This window comes from Pecten maximus, chromosome 18 (genome assembly GCF_902652985.1).
Source record: "Pecten maximus chromosome 18, xPecMax1.1, whole genome shotgun sequence".
Lineage (NCBI taxonomy): Eukaryota > Metazoa > Mollusca > Bivalvia > Pectinida > Pectinidae > Pecten > Pecten maximus.
The window spans coordinates 12,893,043-12,920,224 of record NC_047032.1 but is presented as its reverse complement, the minus strand read 5'-3'; the positions used below and the strand labels follow the sequence as shown (position 1 = coordinate 12,920,224).

Here is a 27,182-nt window from a genome sequence, read left to right as displayed (position 1 = left end):
ATGGTTTTAACCATCTTAAAGTTTCAAACCTACTTCTAAAAGTAGTTAAACATTTCTTATTTCAATCAAACCTTTACTTAACATTTTAAATTTTTTCAAATCAACTTCTACTTAGGTACATGTCATTAACATTCATACTTTAAACCATCTTTTATATTTAAGTAGTTCAAAATTTGCATTTATGTGTTCAAAACAAACTTATATTTTATAGGCCTGGGTATTAGAAATGTCGAAACAATATGATATGCATTTCGATAAGTTATAACAATACACGATATGTATTGAAAATACAGGGAGTGTCTGCTACTTTTTTTGTTGAAAGTGTGCAATGTCTTTCAATATCTTGCAAACAAAATTGTTTATTCCTTTCTATTTTGATCTTAGAATAATATCAAAATTAGATTGACGGCTTTTAAAAGTTATTACACTTTTTTTTCAACAAAGACCTCATTTTTAAGGACAATTATTTCAAAATTAGATATCAATTCCATCTATTTTAATAGATCCAATGTCAATATTAACAATAAACTGTGATTTGTGATTTGTTGCTTTTTAATTTACCACCAAGATGTAGATAATAGCCTAGTAGCTATAGGTACTGTATATAAATATACAGCGTTTTACATGCAAAATATTGAAGAAAACTTTCATATTTGATATCAATTCAATATGATTGTATAAGTCCCTTGGGGTGGGGAAAGAACCCTGGGCCTATTTTTACATCAGGATTGTGTTCATCTCTTGGTCAATTTGGCTTAATTGACATAAATAACTTCTTCTCTGAAACTAAGCAATCGATATAGCTCATACTTGACTGGTAGCATCATTTTGGGTAGGGATTCAAAATTGTAAAAATGGTGGGGTTGACCCCTGGGGGGCAGGGTCAAAAGGGGTCAATTGGTTTCTCTGAAACTAAGTTATGGATATAACTCACATTGGTGTGGTAGCAATCCCTATGGAGTTGTACCCAAAGTCAATTTCATTTCATGGATTAATTGCACAATTTGGTATAAAACCTACATTTGCATGGTAGCATGGTTATGGGGTGGGTATTCAAAAGTGTACGAATGTTGGGGTTAACCTCCCGGGGGCTGAAGGATGGGACCAAAATAGGTCAATTTCGCTAAATTGACATTTTTAGAATAACAATAAACCAATGTACATGTACCCATATAAAATGCTTATGATATATTGACATAGAAATACCAGCGACAAATTAACTTAAGCATCATTCTTGTTTCATATCTCATAAAACCAGGTGAGCGATACAGGCCCTCTGGGCCTCTTGTTTTATCTGTGAAACCATTCAGATCCCAACTCAATAATCTTGCTGGACACCCCTTTTGAGCCAACAATTGAATTGCAATTGATGGATAATTTTTAATTTTGGCAAGAAAACATTCTTTAAAGGGCATGTCTGCATCATTTTTAATAATTTGCCCTTGAAACTTCGCACACACCTTCATAAGAGCCGGTTCTTTAAAATGTGAATGAAGGTCATGGTCAGAGAGATAAACTCAATATTTGTAGCCAGTCACACATGTTACATGTATCTGTTTGCCAAATATCCAGCCTTCACGTGTATGTGCAGTTTTGGGTCATTTTTTCATTTTGGTAGGAATTTCTTTTTAAAAGTGCCATATCTGCGTCATTTTGATTATTTGACCTTGATACATTGCACACACCTTTAAAAGGGCCGATTCTTTAAAATGTGACCCAAATTAATAATTTTGAAAGAACTTTGAATTTTTTTCATCATTTGACCCCCGTGACCTTGAATGAAGGTCAAGGTCAAATATAAGTATAACATTTGTAGCCATCAAGCCTTCATGTGTATATAGATAAAAGAGCAGAAACCTTTATTCTGCAATTTTGGATTATTTTTTAATTTTGGCTGGAGAAAATAGCTTTATGATTCTTTTCCAAGTGCCATATCTTTCTGCCTTATTTTTATCTGATGACAATAAAATATGCACATTCTGTTTCAGTGGACTATGTTCTTTCATATGAAATGAAAAAAATAATCAATTTGAGATTTTTATTTTTGACATTCGAACCCATAACAAGTCGTTGGCCTTGACATTCTCTGACAATATGTCATTGAGAAAAGTTTGCCCTAACCACGTGCTAACCAATTTCCAATGAAAATGAAACAAATTATGCTAAAATATGTGTGATGAGTTTCCTATATAAACTATAGTAAAATGTATCCTCTCCCAAGGGAGAATGCGACACATAGGGGGCCATGAAATTAACAATTTTGATAAAACAGCTTAAGAACCTTTTGTACACCATTCTGCGATATCTTGGTCTTAAGAAGAAGACCGACGCATGACGACAGATCAAATTATAATGGTGTATATTATGAGCTGAATGTCAAAGGATTGTAAACTCTGTACAAATTGTATCATATTATCAGGCAGTCAGCCTAAATGTATGTTTCATATCTACCATATTAGAAGTTTGAGGTTTTGTACGATATATATATATACTTAATTTTTACACATACATTAAATGAGTTAGCTACTTTCATAAATTAAGATGTTTTTTCTAGAGTTTACTAGGCCGGATGAAATATGATCATGAGCAATCAGTATGGTCAATATGAGATTTGATAAAATGCCTCTCGTAGGTCAACCACTCATGATCACTCAACTTCTTTTTGTAGGAGTCAATATTATATGTACGAGAATTAAACTCTCGCGATGTCTGTTGCACATAAGTACAAAGAAATACATTATCACTTAAGCCGAAAAAATTCACACTTAAGTAGCAATAACACATAATAGTCGAAAACCCAATATATGTTATCAGTGATAAGAAACAGTACTTATAAGCATTTTTGGCAATTTATCCTGAAACAGCTATAGCCTTCCATATTTGACATCCCACAGATTGTTGCTTGTATATATATATATAGTTTTAAAGGTCAACATTGGAAAAAACCTAAATGGTTATACATGAATTCATAATAAATAGAATTATTGACAAACAAGTTTCATTTATTTTCACACCGTCTGGAAACCAATAAGGGGATTGATGATTATTTTAAGGGATATGTTCGCGACATGAAAATCAAACATTTTTAATTAAATTTCAAAAGCAAATATAGATTTATTTTGAAAGTTATGAGGAATATTGATATTTGAGAAAGTCTTATATTATATGGATTTGATATCGATTGTCAATAGATATACATGTATTTATCATTTTACATGAAAACAACAAAAAGTTATATTACATGAAAACAACAAAAAGTTGTACTAATAGGTTAAAATGCAATTGGTATACATTTTGTTAATCTACAATTACTTTGTATTGTTTAAATATTCTATGTAATACAAACATTTCACAGCTTGGTGCATACAAATGTATATATATATTACATGAAAACATTTGAAAAGGTTGAATCGTGAGCTGCATGAATAATATATAAATAAGACAAGCTGGTTCAATAATAATTTAGCATTTTCATATATATTACGAGCGCGAGTAGCTACTGCAGTAAACCTTATCACAGAAATCCAGATTCTGTATATTGTCTCTGTCGGGGAAAGTACAGCACAAATGACCACCACAACAGATATGTGCCAGTTTTCTTAGTTTTAAAAAATAAACGATCGAATTCCATCACGCCATCACGTAGGTCTACCGATTCATGGATTTGAAACACAGGGACTTCGATCAGTTATCGCAGTAATCCGAAGGGTTCTGGGGTTGATATCGCCTTAAAGCTGATTAAAGTTTGCATATAGTATATAGCAAGATCGTCAGAAAATTCGGACTATAATCGCAGTAGATATTGTGATTTTGTGGTCTGGCCAGGCTTGAACAACTTATCGTAAACAGTTTCGTCCTAAATAAACAAACACTTATTTCAGTGAGTCAACAAACAGATTTAAACTTTGTAAGCAACTTGCCTTTAATTCATGTTGATAGATATTAATTTCTAGCGACAAACATCATTTTGATGCTTCGTGTGAAGCCCGTGTCCACGTGCTTCCATTTTGACAGAGTGCTCGCTCACGTAAACAGACGGAACACGTGATCGCTAAATATCGGACTAAATCTCATAAAATCTCGTGAACAAACTACCAAGTTGTAAACAAAAGAAATGTTGTTAGCCAAAACCTGGAGGGTATTATGAAAATCAGGAATTTGTTTGCGCTTGGTTGTTATGCCATCCTTATTTCTAGTAGTTAAAGGGACTATTACCTTAGATATCAACCTCAGGAATTGAAGAATTCGGCCTTTGAATAATAAGATATACCCATAATTAAGCGATACAAGCGGCTACACCGTTAAGTTGGGTGTTTTTGTACATATTTTCGGGGTCGGAACATTGTTTACATTGTAAACAATATCACGCTCGGTTGCTTACGGAGAGAGCCGAAAAGGTCACATGGCTTGTCACGTGACGCAGTTATTTACATCCGTCGCAAAGAAAAAATGGATTACGAGGTAAGTGTAAACAAACGCACATGTCTTCGGTATAACACATACTTTGCGCCTTTCTGCTAATTTATGTTCGCAAATAATGATTCTATAGTGTTATAATATATAAGTTTCAAAAATTGAGCTGGGTAATTTGTGTTATTTGGGCTTTGTCGTGCGATAAATATATATATCTATCACTGCCGTTCAACTAGTGGGGCCCAAAAAAGGGTAATTACAATCGGAACAGAAACTAGATGTATTCAGTAATTCAATAAGATTTTAGCTTGTTTGTGACTGTTTTCTTTTCAGAAATGCACAGGTATTGATACTTTCTTTGTATACAATCATATTTGATGTTTACAATAAATTCTGCGTTAATCATTTTGGTATGAATACATGCAAGTAATAAAGAGTACTACACATGTACGTGTGACATACGACACACCAGTGTTAGGCTACATGTATGTCATTGTGAAAAGTTTAATTGTGCAGAATAAATGCCAGAAGTAATGAGTAGGTCCGCTATGTTTCTACTTTTATGTTCCTTCTTCCTTTGATAGTTATAGAACATTTCAATCGCTTGGGACATCAACACTATATATATATATATATGCTGGCTAATTATATATTCTGTTGTGTCATAGACTCCATCACCAGCTTCGCAAGGAACAAGTTCAAGTTTAGACAGTCCTGTCAGAGCTAGGGGAAGAGGGCGAGGCCGTTCACGTGCTAGGGGATGAGGCATAGGTCGTAGCACTGATAGATCTAGAACTGGCACAGCACGAGGGAGAAGAGTTGGTGGAAGAGGAGCCCGTGGAAGACATCAGGGCCAGGAAAGTGACAGGGCAGAAAATGCAGCAACCAGCTTGCAAGCCAGAAGATAAATATTGAAAGTAATTGATGTTTACTAATCGTTTAATTCACCAACCATATCAAACCATTATTATTAGAAACAACATTTAGCCGTTCTAAACTTTGCTTTTACAGCGATTTTACATTTCTGGGTATTGAATACATATATAACACTTTTTCATTTATTTTATCTGTCCTGTGTGATCATATCATTATTCAGTAATAATTTCAATATATTTTTTTTTTATTTTCTGGATCCTGTACACTGTACTGTAAAAATATCATTCTGTCTCCGATTACATTATCCAATTATTTAGTATCCAAATGTAACTATATAACCCAAATCTCTTACAGAAGTGTCATTTAAAAAGATTATTTATGTATCTATTCCAGACAAGAATTGATGAAATGTCACATGAAGAGACTAAGTATATTTTGCATCAGACAGCACAGCAGTTTCCTTCTTTGATTTTTGACTTGGTCAAAGACAGTAGTGGAAACATTGGAGGTTACCATCCCAGACCAGATGGAAACATGTACAGTCCAGATTGGTGTTTGTGGTAACTGCAGAGAAATGCCTACACAACCAGAGAAGCTCTGCTGCAAGAAAGATCTACCAAATTGTATAACTTTGCTTCCGGTAAGATTGTCTTCAATTGTTTAACATAATAAGCAATACATGTGTAGCTAGAATTATCTCATAAAAATACACTTCTGTTTTTTATGTTATCATTGTTGTTGAATTATTGCAGCTTATTACAGAAATGTAAAGTTTTTTAATAAGTTTGTTTTAGAAATTTACACACATTTTCCATCTTTTCCCCATCAGGATTTCAAAGTTCTTATTTTGGACGAAGCTGTCTTGGCCCTAGCACGCCTTTACAGGCAAGACATGTTTGCTTTGCCAAATGAGGAGGACTGGAAGAAAGCCAACAGGCAATATTGCCTACAGACAATATATATTGTGGCAAGTTGGTCGTCTTGGTACTGGTGACAGACGGGTCATCCCAAGCTGTGCGGTTTGGAAAATTAGAGACGGGTTCCCTGATGAATTTGGACAGTACACTGGTTTCAAGGCATTCAGGATTGCTTTAATTGATATCATATATGTGTTATAGAAGGTATTTGTCCAATGATAAGTATGATGTAAATGATGAATTGTTGAAATATGTTCACTTATGTACCAATGTCCATGGATGTATAATGATGATGATGATGTGTCATAGATAAGTTTGTATAATCATGTTTTGAAGTGGTGATATTCACTAATGTATCTGTTATGATGATGATGATTTTAAAATACTTTACATATGTATGTGTAGATAAGAAATGTTGAATTATAATGCATGGGAAGATTGTAAGAAATCTTGTAATTTAAATAATGTGGATGGTTACTGAAAATTTGTGTCAGTGCCAAATAAAACAACGAGCATCCAAGAACTTGTCATATTTTTATTGTTAGCACCAAATAAAATCTGTAGACGAATTCACTACAAAAAAGGCTATGAATACAGATGATCATCCCCGAACACTGTAATGTTCACATACAAAGACCATACTAAAGACACATTCCAAACTTGTGACACATACATCATATTTAGCCAGCCTGTGACACATACACCATACATACAAAATGTGTGAACAAGCCAAACTTGTGACACAATAATTGGTACATACACAATACTTTTCATAGACATACATTTTCCATCCGACAAGTAGTAGATTAGTTTTGCACATGAATTTTGAAACATAAAACACATGTGAAACCCAAATCTTATATGGCATATACTACAAATAATAATAGCTACAAATGTAGCTGTTGTGGGCCAACACCTAACAACATCCCCACTTCCCCAATGAGGTTATTCATAGAATAATGACAGTAGCCTTGTAGCAAGTTTTGTTGAAATCTCCTAAGTGGTTAAGGAGGAGTAGCCAGCAGATTGTTGAGTCCTATTTGTGACACTAGAATCACTTGAGTCTTGACTTTTTTTCTTCTACTAATGTGGCAGTAGAAGGTGGAGTAAGGAGGGCTAAACCGCTGGAAATGTGTCTGGGATCTTAGGGCGATAACGTCTTGCTTTTATGCATTCCTTCTCTATCAAGTAGCCTCTTTTCAACTACAGCAGAAATCAGGTCACTGATGTAGCTGTATTTCTTTTTCACTTTGTAGGGCACAGCGGACCACCTTCCACTTTTCTTGTTGTAAGTTCTGTGGTACCTTTAAACAAAAGAAAATCCTAAAAGTCATGCAATCAGTTCATCCGAACACACAGAAACAAATATATAAACCATGTAAACATTGAGTATAAAGGAAGTAACAGACCAAAATAACAAGTACGATATTCAAAATATCAGTGTCTTCAGCCATTATGCCATGTACAAATAAATATATAACAGGAACTACCAGAACTGGCAATATCGCAATCCTTACCTTACTGAGCCATCTGCATTTGTCTTTGTTTCTCTATCGATGTGGAAGTTGTAGTCAAGAGCTGCCAAAATGGTGCGTGCCTTGTAAACAGGCGGAGTGTAAGCAAACCTTTTGGCTGCATACATTAATATCAACTGGTGATAGTTTTCAAGTTCTGCTGTACTTCTGTAAGACAAATATAAGAAAAAATAACTTCTGTTCGAAGATTATTATGAACGTAAACATTGTCTTTTCAAATGATAAATACTAGTACATTTCAACTCTGTTTTTTTTCCTTCTTTTAGGAATGCAATATTACAGAGTATACAGTAACGCTGTATTGATCTTTACCAATTCACAGATTTTTTCCTCAAAAATTAATTCACATCAGATTTTAAAAGAATATTTATATACTATTCTATTTGCCCTTTTGGTATCCTTACCTAAAGTTCAGAAAGTAGTGTATTTTATCGAGGAATGGTTTGTAGAGCACAATTAACCTTCCTCAGTGTGTTGTGAGCTGTACTGCCCTTTTCCAGAGACTTTCCTACAGCTTCAACATCAGACAAGGGGCCATGTGAACATTCAGCAACTCCATCATCTGTGTATGGAATACCCCACGAATGCTCACCAACGACGTGGTGCAAAACACCTGCCCACATTCCCTGAAAGTACAAAAAGTACTTATTGCAAGTTATTGTTTACAAATATTCATTTTTTTTTGTATTATTGAAATGATTTTGAAGTAATACAATCTTGAATTCTTGTGCCAAATATAATTTTATTACAGATACAAAAAATGCTAACCACGAACTCCGAATATGTACTGGCATTCTGACAGACATGCCAGAAGTGGTTCACAACATCATGAATCCATTGCTTCAATGGTCTGCAATCCTTTGTCTAACATTCCTACACAGCATTAAACAAATAAAAGATAAATAAATATTTATTTGAACAAAATTGGAAGCCCTTCACCCCAGCATGCTACAGGCCCAATATCAAGTCCCTGGGCCTCTTGGTTACTGAGAAGAAGTCATTTGAAGATTATAGCCTATTTGACCCATGTGACCTTGAATGAAGGCCAAGGTAATTTATTTGAACAAACTTTGTAGCCCTTCACCCCAGCATGACACACAGCATAAGCTCACTTGCCCTTCGGGCAGGTGAGCTAATAAAAACAATTGAGGGAGAAATAAATATCTGACATTTAAAAATATAACCGGAACTGTGACACTTCATCAAGAATCCGGAATGTCTTGTGGTAATATATCCTCCAAATTGGCCATATAGGTTTTATGATTGACATTTACAAACATACCAAATTCCAGTGACCTTGACCTTTAGTCAGTAGAATCATTGCTTAATTTTGACAAACACTGCTTCAAAGTGTCATTAATAAATGTTCATCAGTGAAAAGGATCAAAGTTTGACATCGACTTTGGACTCTGTGACCTTGACCTAGGCTTTATACTGGAGTGTTGATTTCTGTGAACTGGACATCTTTGCCAAGTTCAGGTAAATCAGTCAAAAAACACCAAATTACAGCCAGGAATAAAATTTTTGAGCTAGGTCATCCATATCTCGGATACAGACCATTTTGAATTTTGAATTGTTCTGTACCTGAGAGTGATGTCGAAACTTGGTTCATAATCCTCATCATCAGTGGTTTGGTCATCCTCGTCGACATTTTCAGTGACATCTATTGTTAAGCTGATAAAAGGAGAAAACAAAAATATAACAAGAGATCCCAGAGGGATCTTGGCGCCCACCATTGAATGATCTTCATAGGTTCCATGTCAGATTGATCTTTTCTCTACTTTTCCCTTCATTTTACGAATCTGTGCAAATTGAGACATCCCTCCAGTACTTTTCAAACAAGGGAATCCTAGCTATATAAGAAATTTGAGATTTAACGATAATGGCTGTTTGTTTGCCAGGTTGTTTTCAGGACAGACTGGTCCAAAAATGCAATACAAGGGACCAAGGGGAACCTACTTATGAAATTTGAGAAAGATCCATTCAGTACTTTGAGAAATAGAGATAACAAACTTCAATTGTCAAAATCCAAGATGGCGGTCTGTCGGCCATATTGTTTTCCAATTGATCTCAAAATGCAATAAGCATAACGAGGCACCAAGGGGAACCTCCATATGAAATTTGAGAAAGATCCCTTAAGTACTTTCTCAGAAATAGCGATAACAAACTTCAATTGTCAAAATCCAAGATGGCTGCCTGTCGGCCATGTTGTTTTCAGATTGGTCTCAAAACGCAATATGCATAACTAGGCACCAAGGGGAACCTACATATGAAATTTGAGAAAGATCCCTTCAGTACTTTCTGAGAAATAGCGATAACAAGAATGGTTACGGACGGAGGGACGGACGGACGACGGACCACGGACGCAGGGCGATTTGAATAGCCCACCATCTGATGATGGTGGGCTAAAAAACAGATAAATCGTAACAGGAGCTATTGTAGAACAGCATAGCTTGTCTCAAAAATGTTTGTCTATAAATAATTAAAATACATAAATTGGTATAATTTTGAATATTGGAAAAATAAAACTAATATTGCATACTTGACTTAACTAATTTGTGATACTCAGTCTTCATTCATAAGTAGCTGAAAACCTACGATACATTCAAAAAATGAAAAAAAATGTAGAAAAACAAGAAAGCAAAAAAATGTTTAGTTCAACTCTGGGATGTGATGGTCTAACTCCACAGGATTGGATTGTTTTGTTTAATGTCCTATGAACAGCCAGGGTCATTTAAGGCCGTGCCACGTTTTGAGGTGTAGAAAAGCCCGAGTACTCGGATAAAAACCACTAGCCCACGGTCAGTACCTGGCAGCTGCCCCACGTAGGTTTCGTACTCGCAACCCAGAGATGGAGGGCTAGTAATAAAGTGTCAGGACACCTTAACCACTCAGCCACCACAGCCCTCAACCCCACAGTAATATACATCAATGAAACTTACTCAAAAGGATTTATGAAGCTGCTCGCCTCTTTGGTAGTGATATCGGCCTTCTGAATATGTTGATTCCTTCAAAATAGATATAATAAATGACATTAATTGTTTATTGTAGTATTGATCGTTCTTTCTAAAAATATTACTTCTACCTACGATTCTGGACACTGCAGTTCAGAAAAATCATTTATTTCAATCATGTTTGAAATGTCTGAAGAAGAAATACAAATGTAGTATTTATATTTATATTCAGTTTGTTTATTTTTCAAAGCATTTTTCCAGTGTAATTTGTTTATCTATGTAATGTAATCTATGTAATAACACAGAAGAAAATACATATGTACATAGCAGATTCATTACTCACACATACACACACATACATAGAAGATTCATTACTCAAACATACACACACATACATACATGTAGCAGATTCATTATTCACAGACGACAGAGGTTTGACTATCTAAAAGATAATTCTCTTGTGAAACACTAAAATATTCTCGGAAAAGACGCAGCTCATTTTTCTTGAATGCAAAGATGGAGGTTTGTTGAGCTGAACATATGCATTGAGATCATTTTGACTTATAGATCAATATTATAGAATGTCGTCGTACTCCGAATTACAAACCAGCAATGCAAATACATACTGGTACATGTACATACTGTACTTACTGAAAATCACTTGTGGATGGTCCAGGCAATGACATGTCTTTCCAACATTCTTGCACAAACACTCCTGACATTTCTCGACCACTAAATAAAAAGAGAACCTATATACACATCATGTATATAAATCTTCACTTAATTACATGATAATATATCCATTATCTAGCAACATATATACAAAAGAAACATGCTGGAATCATTATATAAATACATGTGTGCATATATATACAGCTTCAAAGACCAAACAGATAGTCATCCACCTAAAATATTCATTTAAAAAAACATAAATAACACACATAAACATACAGAACAAACTTTTTAGTCATAGAATTACCAGCAGTTGGAAAACAAAACAAAAGAAATCAAATCAACACAAACTGTATAAATCGTTGATGTTGTTTATCTTGCAATTGTTTGCCCACCAACACATACATTTTATTCTTAATGTGCTTCATTGACAGTAAATGATTGATAATGCCAGTCCTAAATTTAGAATAGAAGTTATGTATCTGTATGTGTGATCGGTAATTATAACGGTCATTATACATACCATGCTACACCACATTTCCAACTGCCTCAAACTTAATCATATAAACATACCTTATAGTGACTTCACTTTCTGAACACTCTCGTGGAGGTATATATCTTCTTGCAGGTGTGGAATACATATGGATGGGGCCGGTTGAAGTGGTGGATTTATCTGATATTTTCTTAAATTCATAACTGAAATTGACAATTTCAATACCATTCATTATTTGAATATAAAACAATACTGATGTTTTTTTTTTTTTAAATGACATTTAATTGTACTCTACTGTGTTATATATATGAAATGGTAATAATAAGGACTTTTGCTGCCATATATGATAATCATTAATGTATATGTACTACATACATATATACATGTATGAAAATCTAGATCTGCCGTCTAATGAATTTCATATGCATTTTATATTTTTTATAAACATACGTTGCACTGTTTATTATAAATGTGATGTTTATAATCACTGTCGTTTATTTTCATATCACCAGTACCGCCATATAATATCGAATAGCCCTTGTATTTATTCACCACATCAATTTTCCTAAGAACGAATACCCCCAATTGGGCCCCACTTTGCGTTCAACAACAAACACGTTGTGTCACTATTGTAAATTTATATACAATTACTATTTAACCATTACCAGATGACACTTTCAGTAGAGAAGTTCAATAACACAATCATGCTTAAACGGTGGATACCGGACTATCAATGGCAATATTGGATACGTTTATCTATTATATATACATGTACAGTAGTTATATATCTAACATGATACCGTAGCGAATTAGCTTACCTGTCAAGAAGCAGCTTCGCTAATTTAGAATCAGTCTCCAGTGCGAGATCTTCCTTTACCTTACGCCATCTATCTATCTCTTTGCTGATGTAGATTCTCGCCTCTCCTCTTCTCTGTTCTGATTCTTTTTTCCTTCGTTTTCTTGCACTTTCCGTCAAGTAACTTTTAGGACCTCGTCGTTTTTTCTGGTTTGCGTCCGCCATTTTGCTTTTTTCTCGGTTTACGCGCATGCGCATTTTCAGGCTACGAGCGGTAATTTATGAATTAGTTCGAGACCGAAATGTTTACCTTTTATATTTTTTAGATATATATCGTAAATGGTTGCAGTGACTTTTAATTTTTGTTATTAAGAGAAAGTGTTAGTTTTGTAACATACTCATAGAAAATATAACGTTTTATATCCATTTCTCATAGTGTTTTCTAACCATATAGTCCCTTTAAACAAGTGTCCTCTGTTATAAGGTAACGTCAGAATCTCGCAGTTATCTCCCTTCAAACAGTATTTTCAATATAGATTTGCAAAAATCGATGCAGGTGTAGATATTTACAAGACATTATTCTTATTGTTTATTCAAAATAATTCCTGAAATGTTCAAAACATTATCAGCATAGTTAATAAATTTCTGTGCACATCTACTTTGAATGACGGACTACAATGACGTGCCTCATACTTGGAACTAATTATAAGCGAATCATTACCCCTAGTTACAGAAATTACCACCAGAGGTCTCAAATTCCGGGCTTCCGCCGAAGAGAAATTTATACTGAATATACCTTTTTTCATGTAATAGCACTTTATTTGTAGTCTTGATAGTTTTCATAAATGTATATATAGTTCAACTACATCATATAAGTACCGAAAGAAACTACAAAATGAACTGTGAAAGGAAATATAACGAAAATGAAAGTGAGAGATTGTGACGTCACAACTCGTAGGTGATTGTAATATGGCAGGCGTAAACGCCTCCATAAAAAACACATCCCTTATTTTCTTATATAGGTATATATCTAAACCTCTCTGTAACACTGTTTCTCTGAACAAGTGACAGCAGTTTAACAAGGGTTTGAGGTATATTGTCATTTCACCACATACATATACAACATGTACATATATCACTGCAGAAATATAACTGAAAATGTTAAACTTTTAAACATGGACCCGGCCTGTGACATTAAAACTGGTATCAACTTTTAAATTATTAATTTTGATAAAACTGATTGCTCTGAAACCCAGCAAACTGACTAACAGGCAAAATGTCACAACAAGCATTTCTATATTACAAATATATTTCTATATTATAAATATATGTATAGATTGAGTTGTGACAGACGGACCGGCACCAATGAATAAACTCACAGGTGTTTGATTCAATGAAGACTCAAAAACGTTACAATACATATTTCAAAATCTACATCACAATTAGTAACTGAATTGCACTTCACAATTGTAATGTCAGAAAATTTTATAGCGGTCTCTCATGTTTTCAAACCATCTCCATAAAAATATCAGACTGAAAAACAAAATCAATATGAACGCTGGCAGTAAATTCTTCCACAAAGAGCTGGATCCTATGGAACAATGGTGATTGCCAGAGAGTGATCAAACACTACTTTACATAAAAACCCAAACCAACAAGCATATTTAATTTTTCATATGATCACATCTGTATAAAACACCAGGTAAATGGCTTCAACTTAGAACAATGAAAATATGACTATAAAGTTGAAAACTCACGCTCCTTGTACAACACACATTGCTATTCATGAAATTATCATGTAGCTCAGGCAGGAATCATATCATATTGGACGTCTTATAGGGGCTGCAGTGGCCGATCGCGAGTGGTTATTAATAAGGTGTCCTGACACTTTATCGCTAGCCCTACACCTCTAGGTTGCGAGTTAGAAACCTACGTGGGGCAGTTTCCTGGTACTGACCATATAGGCTGGTGGTTTTTCTCCAGATACTCTGGCTTTCCTCCACCTCCAAAACCAGGCACGTCCTTAAATGACCCTGGCTTTTAATAGGACGTCAAATAAAATAAACCAAACCAAAGCTAGGGACGTCGACCTTGACTTTTATAGCAAAATGCTTTACCCTTTTTGGTCTGAATGACATGCGGCAGTCTTCCAGTATGTTGTTCAGTGAGGTAGCCCCCAACTACTACAAGGAGACCCCACCTCAAAACAACCCTGGCTGTTCACAGAGCGATAAACCCAACAAACAAACAAACATTTATAGGAAGAATCTGAAAGGGTCACCGAACCCAACAAACAAACAAACATTTATATATATATAATAAGAATCTGAAAGGGTCACCAACTACCAAGTCATTTTGATGATACACAATTTCATGTACTTTTAAATACATCAACATATCCTGGAGTGACCTGAAGTTATATGTCAGACAATAGCTTGTTATCTTTATTTACTGCAAAGTCTAACAGAGTCTATGTGATCACACATATAGAGATTCTACCTCCAGTACAGAGTGAGGAGAATTCACTTGCATAACCTTTGAACTCTCCAACTTTGACTAACAAACATTCTGATAGGTCGCGGGATCGGGGGTGTTGCTAGAGCAACACACGTGAAAGGAACACGTAAACAGCCTACTTTACCAAACAAGGAATTCGAAGTCAACATGAACTGTTCACATGGTAATTTGTCTATACTGATGGTCTATGTCAATGAATAAACAAAGTTATATTATAATAATGAATTCATTTTCTAATGGGTGTTTTCGTAACAGTTGCTACACTGGTATTATACAGTACTGAAGTACTTTGTTTCAATATATCTCACTGATTTAATTATTAAAAAGGAATTTTTTTTTATTAAACTCTAATTTTCAAACAAGTTATATTAACTTATATAATCATGCTTGTTGACCCAGATGGAAGCCTGCAGGGGGTCTTACTGTGGGAGGCAGAAGGAGTACCCGAGCTGCCTAAGATGAAAGGCAAGTGTGTGCCATATCTGACCACCCTAATTTATTTGTCCAGTTTTGACTGGAATCCACACTAAACCTTCTTAAGCAATTATATATACATGCCAATCAAACTTTTTTCCAAATTACAAAATCAATAGACATAACAGTCAGTATTTTGTTGTTGTACACACAACACTTTCGAGCAGTTTGTCAAAACCTTCACTGCTTGGTCTTTTTAATTCTTTTTGAGTTCAATAAATTTGACAACTACCTCCATCATTCTTCTTTGGTATAAACTTTGTGTGAGGAATTGAAATGGCTTAAAGTGTTGTACATGTACAATCTTGTAGCATCAAGCCTATGTGTACATATGAACAAAAATAAGAACCAATGATTCCAACGGCCAATCAAAAACGTGCATGTAAAATCATTACAGGATTGTTTGTGCTGGTGGAACAGTATTGGCGTTCTACAATGTTAGAATGTTTACTCTTTTCGATTTTATTGGCTGTCATCATAACAACAGGAACCGTAAATCAATGTATCATTCTATATGTAGCCAATATAATAGACCCAGTCTGGAGACTATAATATTTTGCTATGGTAAAGGGATGAATGAATCTGACTGCTGAGTTCTATAATATAGGTACTTATATATATATATATACACTGCTCTCTGCTTGATATTAAGTTTTATGATGTGGTAAGGGCTTGATGTTTTGCAGAGGATATATCATTGTGTCCAGGTTATGACATGTCAGTGACAGCACTATTGTGACTGGGTGGGTTGTCCTGCTGGGTGTCTATATGGCAGTATAATGTGACCGGGTGGGGTGTCCTGCTGTGTGTCTATATGGCAGTATAATGTGACTGGGTGGGGTGTCCTGCTGTGTGTCTATATTGCAGTATAATGTGACTGGGTGGGTGTCCTGCTGGGTGTCTATATGACAGTATCATGTGACTGGGTTGGGTATCCTGCGGTGTGTCTATATGGCAGTATAATGTGACTGGGTGGGTTGTCCTGCTGGGTGTCTATATTGCAGTATAATGTGACTGGGTGGGTTGTCCTGCTGGGTGTCTATATGACAGTATCATGTGACTGGGTGGGTTGTCCTGCTGGGTGTCTATATGGCAGTATAATGTGACCGGGTGGGGTGTCCTGCTGTGTGTCTATATTGCAGTATAATGTGACTGGGTAGGTTGTCCTGCTGGGTGTCTATATGACAGTATCATGTGACTGGGTTGGGTATCCTGCGGTGTGTCTATATGGCAGTATAATGTGACTGGGTGGGGTGTCCTGCTGGGTGTCTATATTGCAGTATAATGTGACTGGGTTGGGTTGTCCTGTTGTGTGTCTATATTGCAGTATAATGTGACTGGGTGGGTTGTCCTGCTGTGTGTCTATATGGCAGTATAGTGTGACTGGATGGGTTGTCCTGCTGGGTGTCTTTGGCAGCATAATGTGACTGGGTTGGGTGTCCTGCTGTGTGTCTATATGGCAGTATAATGTGAATGGGTTGGGTGTCCTGCTGTGTGTCTATATGGCAGTATAATGTGACTGGGTTGGGTTGTCCTGCTCTGTATCTATATGGCAGTATATTGTGACTGGGTAGGTTGTCCTGCTGGGTGTCTATATGGCAGTATGATTTGACCAGGTGGGTTGTCCTGCTGGGTGTCTTTGGCAGTATAATGTGACCAGGTAGGGTGTCAACCTGCTCAGTGAAATTGGAAGTATAATGTGATCAAGAGGGGTGCCTTGCTTGTTGTTTTCAGTAGTATATTTCAGTGAGATAGCACTATAAAATCGCATCAGCTCCGCCCTATCACATAGAGGAAATCACATCAGCTCCGCCCTATCACATAGAGGAAATCACATCAGCTCCGCCCTATCACATAGAGGAAATCACATCAGCTCCGCCCTATCACATAGAGGCAAACACCAACAAACTACAGCATCCCGAAACAAACATTTCAAATTTGCTACACAAATGAATCTCGTACACAATAGAGGCTGTCTCTACATGACCATAAGCTGCTGATAGGACATAAGCAATACTGAACCACGAACTACAAAAGCATAATTTAGTGGGAATACCAGAGTTGCCCATGACCATCATCCATGGACACTGCTTCCAAATGGAAGTATATACAAGTCCAAACAAATAATATTTATAACAAAAAATATTGTGAGCATGTACTATATTTATCCTCAAATAAGCCCCATCCCATTGGGTAAATGTTTATTATCGTAGCTATCCTCAAATAAACCCCTTTGTATAAAAGTGTAGCATTAACATTTGGAGAACTTCTTTTTAATTAGCTTACTATTTCGAAATTCAGGATTTTGCAAAAAACAAAGGCAGGGGCTTATTTGCAGATAAATACGGTAATAATATTAAATTATTATTAGAATTCTTGACTAGTAATTATTACTTAATATTACCCACTGTAAAGCCAAATTGTCAAAAAGTACAGGATGAATTGACTACAACTTGTGATTAGACTCACCACTTTCCGTGAAACAAAACTTCTGTAGAAATTTTATACACTCTTCAAGTCCAGCAAACACTGTGAACTCTCCTTTAAATGGATTTTTACGAAAGTATAAGTCGAAGACAGCCCTGTCGTTTTTCTTGCCGCTCTTCCAGTAGGCATAGGCCATGGTGATTTGATAAAGATCTACAAAAAAAATTTTTTTTTGAATTAATTTTATTCCTTAATCAAATTTTTAATGAAAATATCTTGTATGTACATGTTACATTCAACGTTTTCCAGCATTTTCACTATACAAAATATCTGGACCTTTTTATCAAAGGCAGAACCACTCTAATCCCTGTGGTGATGATCACTATAGGTATTATATAACTCACAAAACCATGTCGCTACACAGAATTTTATTGTTTTTCCATTACATGTGTATATGTAGCAGGCTGGGTTTTAATTGTAAATACTGTACATAGTTGTATGGTCGCCTTCTAGCTTCCGGCTAGGGGGAATTTCCCTTTAGCTCAGTCGGTAGACCGGCGGACCAGTAAGCCGAGGGTCGCAGGGTTCGATCCCGGCTGGCTGCACACTACTACTCCTTGAACTTTTACATTGGTGCCGCAGACCACTCCAAGTGAAAGCAAGAGGCTTCCTTGGAGATAGAACCTGGGTTGGTGTGTTCGGGGGCGAACACGTCTGAAGGAGGGAGTAGTGTAGCAGGCCGGGTTTTAATTGTAAATACTGTACATAGTTGTATGGTCGCCTTCTAGCTTCCGGCGAGGGGGAATTTCCCTTTAGCTCAGTCGGTAGAGCGGTGGACCAGTAAGCCGAGGGTCACGGGTTTGATCCAGGCTGGCTGCACACTACTACTCCTAGAACTTTTACACATGTATTGTTTCTCATTGATTTTTATACATCATTTGGATTTTCTAAATACATTGTATTAGTAATTTCAAAGTCACCATATATTATTTTATGTGACTTGGCTTGTTCAAACAAGGGATTTTCTCATTCCAGACTGCTATTTAATCTCTATGCTAATCTCTAACTCAGCTTTTCATCAAGAATATCTATCGAACATTTACACAGGTACAAAATATAATATCTAATGAAAACTGAATGTTACTGGCCATGGTCTAAAACATATGTAATGTGAAATTTACTTGTATCTGTTTATATACTACGTATACCAGGTATACGTAGTATTATACAAATAAAAAAAAAAGAATATTTTATTCCATTTTGTTAAAAAAAGACAAATGTCATTAAATAATCAATACAGTACACATACAGTTTATAAAAAAAAAAACAAGTCAATAATTTATGAATATTTTCCTATGTCAAATTAAACATATTGTGCTATTGAAATTCGCCTTTTGCTGGCTCTCAGAACTAAACTAGTGGTCCCTGAATACTCTCAAAAAAGACCAACTTGAACATTGGGGATATATATATATATACCAGTTGGAGCTTCACAAAGACAATAAATACATCTCAATAGTCACTGACTTTTGTATGTTATAAACCATCAATTGATCGACCAGACATGAATATGATTGGGGCTGCAATACAATAGTTTACTGCAACAGAAGCATTAAAAGAGGTGACATCTGGGCCACTGTACAAGTGGGCACTTCCAATAAGACAGCTCATATGTGTGGGCCTGCTCTTTTTCAAAAAGGACCATTCAGGCATGGACTGGACATTCTCAATTGATCAGAGTCACTCATGGAAAAGTATATCTTCGAAAGGCCCACCTGTGGGATAGGATATCATGTAAAGGACCACATGTGGGCTATAGGACATCATGTAAAGGACCACATGTGGGCTAGGACATCACGTAAAGGACCACATGTGGGCTAGGACATAATGAGGCCCACATGTGGGCTAGGATATCATGAAAAGGACCACATGTGGAATAACTCTCTCTCACAGCCTCCATGACAATGTTTGACTGCTGTACCTAACATCCAAAGTGCCAGTAAACGTAACCACTTTTAATCAATAAGAGTTCCTATTCAGTAAAGATATCCAATTCAAGTACCAGGCATCCTACTTTAACTATTGTTCAAACTATTGTGAAATGTTTTGGATACTTGGTACACGTGAGCATGTTCTTTATTGTCCATTGTATATTTGTTGAACAGTAATGTAATTCAAATTTAAATCCCTTCTAATCTTTGTTCTCAATTTTTTGTTTTCAAAAAGTTCAGATAATATGACATAATATTCAAAACCGACATCACACTGGTGATGGACAGGCATGTGAACCGACAAAGGTTTCTAATTTTCTTTGTTTCTGTGCATGCAATCAGAACATCTGAACAAAAACATTAATTTTCTATCATCAAATATCACTGGGTAATTCTTGCTGCCTATATAGCTACCTTGTCCTGACCCCCTGATCACTTATAAATTTTTTCCCCAGAATCTGATTGGACACTGGTTATAGATATATCATTCTGGGTTAAACGGTGACTCTTGGGTTGACCAAGTCCAAGCTTCCAACACTATATAATTTAAGGCAGTAAGTCCACTCCGCCCATCCCCGATATTTGCATGCGTTATCCGTATCCTTTATCAGTGATATGTTGTAGTAATTGTTTGTAATTGTCTCATATCAGAAGACCAGTTTTTCATGTTTTGCGGACTGTGTTATATAATATGAAATAATCATTAAATATTAGTTAATTTTGGCCTGTGTTTGAGTTTTATAAATTATTATATTTAAATGATTACAGTACATCTTATTAATCTTCCTGTCAAATGTGTCATGTATGAAGAACTTTTAAACTTTACTTATCTATATGTGTAATTAGAATAATGGATGTCTTACTTTGGTCCTTTATAGTACAAAGGCAACAGATAATAAAATAGTACATTTTTACTTTCAGTATCATAATTATAAGCTTGGAGATATATGTACCACCACACCTTACTGGAATACTTTGTGAAATAGGCAGACAATTATAATATTTTGAAAGTACCTGTAATTGTATATTCATGGATGCAAATGATGTCAATATTATTTTCAGGGATTTTATAACTTTAAAATTAGGCTAATAGTGTTCTACTGAAAATTATGTAAAAGGTGATATGTAATTAAGAAATTATGAAAACTCAAAGGAAGATTGAGAACAACTGTAGGTTTTCATGTATTATAACTTATTCTATAAAAAAAATTCAATACAGCCGAGTGTAACAGGCCATAATCTGTAAAAAGTATGTCATTGCCATACAGACAACCAAATTGAGTTTGTCAATGGGTCAAGAAATTAGTAAAAATCACTCACCTAAAAAAATGTAATTTAACAGTTTTATTATCGTTCAGTCGATAAATAGATATAAAAATAGCCCTGACCAATGAACCTACAGATTGATAAAGACCTTGATAAATAAATTAAATCAACCTTTATTAAGTACATGTACATTAAATATAAAACACTATTCAATTAAAAAAATAATAATAATCAAAATATTTGAAACATTATTCAGTACTACTGGCTTCAAATGATATTCTGAAAATCATCAATCTACTTCTTCGATTTTCAAAAAATGCAGGACAGTGGTGTATTTCACTTTCATTTTGTAATTGAAATACACTGTACAGTACATGGAAAACTTTATTAAATATATCAATTTATTTCCTCTTTCATAATTTAGATTCTACTCTAAAACGCATTTTGCTTCAACATGCACTGTCCTGAATTAACCAAAGCCTTCGTAATGCAGACTGGTTGTGAAATTCATATCGATTTTTCTGGCCTGACATTCCAGTGTAAACTTGTTTTCATAGCAAACAAGGTGAAAATGAAACTGAAATGAAACAGGTGCGCGTTTTTAGTTTTCGCAACTAGGATTCATATCATACGCAAACACATTGAAAACAAATTAGACATGTTATAAATAAGTCTTTTTATAAATAAATTACAACGATTACCTGTAAGGATCGGCTGAATGACTCCATTTTGCTCCCTGCTTAGGATGCGAGAAAAACTACTGTTCGTTCCGGAAGACATGTTGCTATCCATTAACAAAGGTGAAAGGTCAACGAAAAAGAGTTCCGTTGAGATAAAGGGTGGACAACTCTGTATGTTATGGAGGAAAGTGACTGAAATGTCTGAAGATGTAGCGAAAACAGTCACCGAATGTAATGTCGAGAACCAAGACAAAAGAAAACGAAGAAAGAAGAAATACCGGAAAACAAAAGAAGAATCTCTGTATGTAACTATGACAACATAATTTGACATACAGCTGAGTTCATTGAAATAATCTGTTGGGGGAGAGGTTTCACTCCGACGCATTTTTGATTGACAGTGTTTTTGTTCTGTTTAATTTACCAGTATTCTATTTTTCTTTTTTTTTTTACAAAATAATAGAAATATGATATAACAATGAATTCGCTGATTTATTTACTTTTCTTTCGATGTGACAATGCATTAGGCATATGCATACAATTTACATTGTACAATATTAATAGAATCTTTACAAACGGTTACAGTCTGTACTTAACGCTCCTGCAACTGAAATGCCCCTTTTCTTGCCTTCGTTATCGATGTCTCGTAAATATCGTACTATACATTGCCATGTTCAGTATGGCATTAAAATGGAACAATACATTTAATTAACCTTACCTCCCAGTAAGCTTTCTCTGGTGGCTGGAATGGTTCCAGGATTCCATTGTTTTCGTTTGGTCATTTTCTCTGCAACATCCATCTTTCCGACAATATGACAGGCGTCAATGTCTGCGCGTGCATGTAATCACACGTGACGTTAGTTTTGGCACCTTGCCACCCCCATGGTATAGTAATTATTGATGAATTGTGTGTACATTAACACAGTGTGTATTAACACAATCATAACAACTGCGGTAAATACATGTCACTATATATACACTGTATATAAAAAAAAATCTTGGGGAAATAGATAGAAAATAAAAGAAAATGACAAAAAACAGCTTGTGAAAAGTTCATAAAAAGAAATATGTGCTACATACTAGTCTAATGAAATAATATACATGGATGTTTCTGCTTACATGCCAGAAAAAAAAAGGGTAGGTAGGTAGGTGGAGACATCACATATTTTGATTTGTTAAATATGTTTTTTTATTTCTAATTGGGTTATATAGACAAGAAATTTTGACTTTAAAAGTACTAGGTCTTCCATGAAAATGACCAAAACAAATCAGGGCAGACACAAAAATGAAGGTTCAGTTGTGTTAGCTACAATCTAATTAAAATCTAGATGGTCATTCTCACTAAGGCTCAAATCACAGGTATATTTGTTTTTCAGTAGGGAGTCATAATGCAGGCACAGGTTTTAGATTTATTCTGATCAGTACATAGATCACAACTTTAATGACAGACTAATTTTACTTATATATTTGTTTTAAAATACAGGACATATAGGTATTCATTAAATTACCATGGTGTACTTAATTACTGTGGTGTGCATGTTTGATACTTAATATACATTAAATAAAAAATAATTTTCTTTCAATTTTAAAGAAAACATTAAAATGTATAATTTATAGAGAAGGAAAATATTTATGAATTCTTGTGGAAAATGTCTTATGTTTAGATAATCAAAAATACTTCACTCATAGGTCTCTCTATTACTATATACTCATACAGAATGTTTTTAGTTTGAAGATTCCAATGCAGTTGGTTATGCATTGTGTTGAATGGTGAGGCCCCGTCAGTTCTTTGCTTCGTTACTCATGTATTGAAATTAGCACACACAGTTACTCATCCAAACTATTGTGGTTTAACTGAGATATACTAATGTAACATGTGTACTATTAGTACTAAGTTCATGAATTAACGCCTTCAGGTTTGTATGTATCATATACACATACAGTATAAGTTTGACAGCTGTTAAATACACACATGTAAATACATACAAAATTAGATTTTCTATACTAATTACTTGTATATAATATACTATAATTACAATTATTATTATAGTCAATTGGATTGGAAATTTAAAGTGGAAAATCATGGCCATGACTCTCAATGGACTCTGTGTTCTCATTTGATTGCCTGCAAAAACAGCCTAATATACAGTATACATATAGTGTAATGTACGTTACAACAGCAATAGATACATTCACCCAGCTATTTTATAAGATCTGCCAACCATATGGAAACTTAGTGAGGACATTGAATGGTTTTAGTCAAAAGATGATCATGAAAATACCATATATTTTGCGTAGAGGTGAATGGTTTTAGTCAAAAGGTGAAAACACCATCTATTTTGCGTAGAGGTGATGCTACTCGGAGGAAGTAATGAAAATATCCTGCAGTAAACCACTATAATCAAAGCTAAAGAAAAATTTTCATCATTTTGAGATATAAAGATGAACTTTACATGTCGGGTACTAAACCTACATATAATAGAGTAAGAATGCAATTACCAGACTGGGACTCGAACCCTGGGCTTTTAAACTGATCTAAACAGACACTTAAGCTAATTTAGCTACCTATAGTCAACAATGATTTGTTGACATCCAGCTCTACTATATATAAATTTTAGATCAAAGATGGCCATCATGATATTATTGAATAATAATTAATAACTCTTATTAACTGGATAAACATATCAGTGCAATTTCTGAACTGTCACATGGCCAACTTGAAGTTAAACCAGACTGTGTAAATAGCATCTATAGGCTATGACCAGCCCCCAATTTACATGTACAGTTAATAACAGTAAATATCGCTTAAAGTTATTTTCAGCCTCAAAAACTACCTGCATTCGCAAATTAGACATTAAATAGAGTAACTGCTTGTGATAAACGTTTGTATTTTATGGTTAATTTGAAGTTTATGATGTATAACTGCATATATTGCTTGTTGATATTCCAGTCTGTCATCCCATGACTTCCTCCCAATTCGACTGCTGACCTTGTTTGGAATGACTGTCTGTTTGACATTGTTTATATTCCAAGTGAGCACCTCCCTCCGCTCATATGATGTAAGTATCCAACTTTTGTCCTGAAAAAAGGAATCTTTATTCCTCATTGTAATCGATATAGAGACCAGATTACAATAGATGTCTACAGCGGCTTGGGTACAGTATACTGTAGAATTTTCAATGGCCTTTGTGAGGTATTTTTACCTGGTGAAAACTGGAAATGTTTTGTGTAGCATAAAGTGTAAAATCAGGGGCAATAGGTAACATTATGTTGTTGAATTACATGTCAGACTTAACATTAAAAATACTAGATTTGAATGTTTGAGGAATTTTAGATTTGGTAACTTGATTTAGAGAGTAGAATTATATACATTGTGCATGATTGGAAGTGTGGCCTTGCTGGCTATGGTAGGCAGGTAGGAAATACACAGTACTACCAATATAATGATTCTGCTGACATACATTGACATTATACATATTTATTACATAGATTCAGAGTAGGATTTGCTTCATTACGGATACTCTCTATGTGAAACTACTATAAATAGAACATTGAAATTCCAAGTAGTTTCTCTCTTGTGCAAGCAAAAGCATTTGTTTTGGTATGAAAGAATGAAGATAGGTACTTTTGGAAAAAAATATTGAAAATAAGCCAAATATATGATTTGATAATGTACTCAGGGGGCTGCGGTGGCTGAGGGGTTAAGGTGTCCCTACACCTATCACTAGGGCTCCACCTCTTTGTTGCGAGTTCAAAACCCACATGGGGCAGTTGTCTGGTATTGACCGTAGGCCAGTGGCTTTTCTCCGGGTTCTCCGGCTTTCCTCCACCTCCAAAATCTGGCACGTTCTTAAATGACCCTGGTTGTTAATGGGACATTAAACAAAAATTAAAAAAAAAACAGACTACTGCTAATTTTGACCACTGCTTAATTTTAATACTCACTATCACGTGACAATACCATTTTATATTGCTTTCAGATTTTACACGATATGGCTGACCTGGAAGACCGTTTCCCTGACCACATGTTTGGTCTCCATGGTGAACCGAATCTGTGGTCGTGGGACCCTGCTACAGAACTGTTAAAAGTCAACACATCACTGTTCATACACTGAGGGTGGTCTCGTAGACCACCAAACCAATCTGGATTGGTAACTATAGTAACAGTAGTCTTAAAGTATCCGAACACTGATCATATATAGGGATATAGGCTCCTGGCACACGTCTACAAAGATTGAATCAGTAGGCATAAAATCATTCTCCGCACCGACAGATTTCACACTGAAGATCTGGAATCCTAACTGGTGCTAGATTTTTGAAGTCAATGCTATTTTGTTCGTACACTGAAGATGATGCTGAGATCCAGAACTGCTTAATGTACTGGTTTAATATTATTTTTGTTTTAATGTACATGTGATATGATCTTTGACCTGAATATAAAATATTGAAGAGCTCTCTACTTTACTTTAAATAACTTTTAGTTCCAGTAATTACACAAATGATATTGTTTGGATTTTGGATACTGACTGACGCAGCATGTCTACACTACGGCATTCCATATACAGTAAACCTCCGATTAATTCGAACACGCGGATAGTTCGAACACCCATTTTTTTCTAGAAAAACAATAATTGTTTAGCTAGTAATAGTTCGAACTCTGGCTGTTTATAACTGACACCATTTCGGATAGTTTGAACTTGTCAAATGAAGAACGTAAAGTAAGATTTCCCCCCGTTTACCGAGATTTTCGCCGATATTGACTCAAATAGTTCGAACTCACGCTTATTTTCTGAAGCATAATTTCGAATAATTTGAACTGGTTCGTCAATATTTATTTAATTTTGTTCGAACTAACCGGAGGTTTACCGTACTTAACGTTTGTCACATCTGATCAGATGGGTCATTCTCAATTGATGTCAGAGCTGTAGGAAGTCTTCACTATCACTGCATTAGGTATTGGTGGTGACAGCATCTGTATACTAAATCTTTCTCACAACTGATGTGGCGGTCTTTCTCTAGCAATGTCAGAGTTCTAGGAAGTCTTATCAATAAACCAAGGTTCAAACTGAAACATGTTGTCAATAAGAAAATAAACTCTTTAATGTTGACAATATATTGATGGTCAACCTTGAACTTTTGAAAATATGTTGAAGGTCAACCATAAAATGTTGACA

At 35.1% G+C, this 27,182-nt stretch overlaps 4 protein-coding genes across 5 annotated transcripts in view; 2 read left to right on the top strand and 2 right to left on the bottom strand.

Annotated features, from left to right (window-relative positions):
• The window catches only part of LOC117316801 (nicotinate phosphoribosyltransferase-like), a 42,169-nt gene extending 20,035 nt beyond the window's left edge, over positions 1 to 22,134 (bottom strand). The window contains exons 1-2 of the mRNA XM_033871575.1: positions 22,033 to 22,134; positions 18,117 to 18,287 (exon numbers count right to left, since the gene is read on the bottom strand). Of these exons, the coding sequence (XP_033727466.1) occupies positions 18,117 to 18,287; positions 22,033 to 22,123 (262 nt within the window). The 5' untranslated portion in view covers positions 22,124 to 22,134. The remainder of the gene's footprint in view (positions 1 to 18,116; positions 18,288 to 22,032) is intronic.
• Positions 5,698 to 6,740, top strand: LOC117316803 (P2X purinoceptor 7-like). The gene is given in 3 exon segments (XM_033871577.1): positions 5,698 to 5,929; positions 6,119 to 6,226; positions 6,228 to 6,740. Coding segments are annotated over 3 exon segments (402 nt in total). The 5' UTR covers positions 5,698 to 5,815; the 3' UTR covers positions 6,408 to 6,740.
• LOC117316802 lies at positions 7,290 to 13,062 on the bottom strand. 2 transcript variants are annotated; one of them, XM_033871576.1, is made up of 7 exons: positions 12,679 to 13,044; positions 11,941 to 12,063; positions 11,347 to 11,427; positions 10,684 to 10,749; positions 9,326 to 9,415; positions 7,724 to 7,888; positions 7,290 to 7,510 (listed from the first exon to the last, which is right to left on the bottom strand). In XM_033871576.1, the coding sequence occupies exons 1-7, from the start codon at positions 12,912 to 12,914 to the stop codon at positions 7,351 to 7,353; spliced, it is 921 nt and encodes a 306-aa protein (XP_033727467.1). In that variant the 5' UTR covers positions 12,915 to 13,044; the 3' UTR covers positions 7,290 to 7,350. The 2 variants fall into 2 exon arrangements, 1 of the variants encoding a protein (XP_033727467.1); XR_004530003.1 differs by lacking the exon at positions 7,290 to 7,510 and adding an exon at positions 8,146 to 8,367 and having other exon boundaries at positions 7,771 to 7,888; positions 12,679 to 13,062.
• A 39-nt stretch (positions 22,135 to 22,173) lies between the features above and the next one.
• LOC117316800 lies at positions 22,174 to 26,664 on the top strand. The gene is made up of 3 exons (XM_033871574.1): positions 22,174 to 22,312; positions 24,959 to 25,067; positions 25,989 to 26,664. The coding sequence occupies exons 1-3, from the start codon at positions 22,185 to 22,187 to the stop codon at positions 26,121 to 26,123; spliced, it is 372 nt and encodes a 123-aa protein (XP_033727465.1). The 5' UTR covers positions 22,174 to 22,184; the 3' UTR covers positions 26,124 to 26,664.
• The last annotated feature ends 518 nt before the right edge of the window (positions 26,665 to 27,182 follow it).

What these genes read in the sequence shown, in the direction of transcription:
- LOC117316802 (XM_033871576.1), bottom strand. Translation starts at nt 12,914, where the DNA reads ATGCGCATGCGCGTAAACCGAGAAAAAAGCAAAATGGCGGACGCAAAC. An exon ending in AGCTTCATAAATCCTTTTGA is followed by an intron (nt 9,416 to 10,683) that starts GTAAGTTTCATT and finishes TCCTTTTATCAG; the next exon opens with CTTAACAATAGATGTCACTG. An exon ending in AGTTTCGACATCACTCTCAG is followed by an intron (nt 7,889 to 9,325) that starts GTACAGAACAAT and finishes TTTGTCTTACAG; the next exon opens with AAGTACAGCAGAACTTGAAA.
- LOC117316800 (XM_033871574.1), top strand. Translation starts at nt 22,185, where the DNA reads ATGTTATGGAGGAAAGTGACTGAAATGTCTGAAGATGTAGCGAAAACA. An exon ending in AAAACAAAAGAAGAATCTCT is followed by an intron (nt 22,313 to 24,958) that starts GTATGTAACTAT and finishes TTGATATTCCAG; the next exon opens with TCTGTCATCCCATGACTTCC. An exon ending in CCTCCCTCCGCTCATATGAT is followed by an intron (nt 25,068 to 25,988) that starts GTAAGTATCCAA and finishes TATTGCTTTCAG; the next exon opens with ATTTTACACGATATGGCTGA.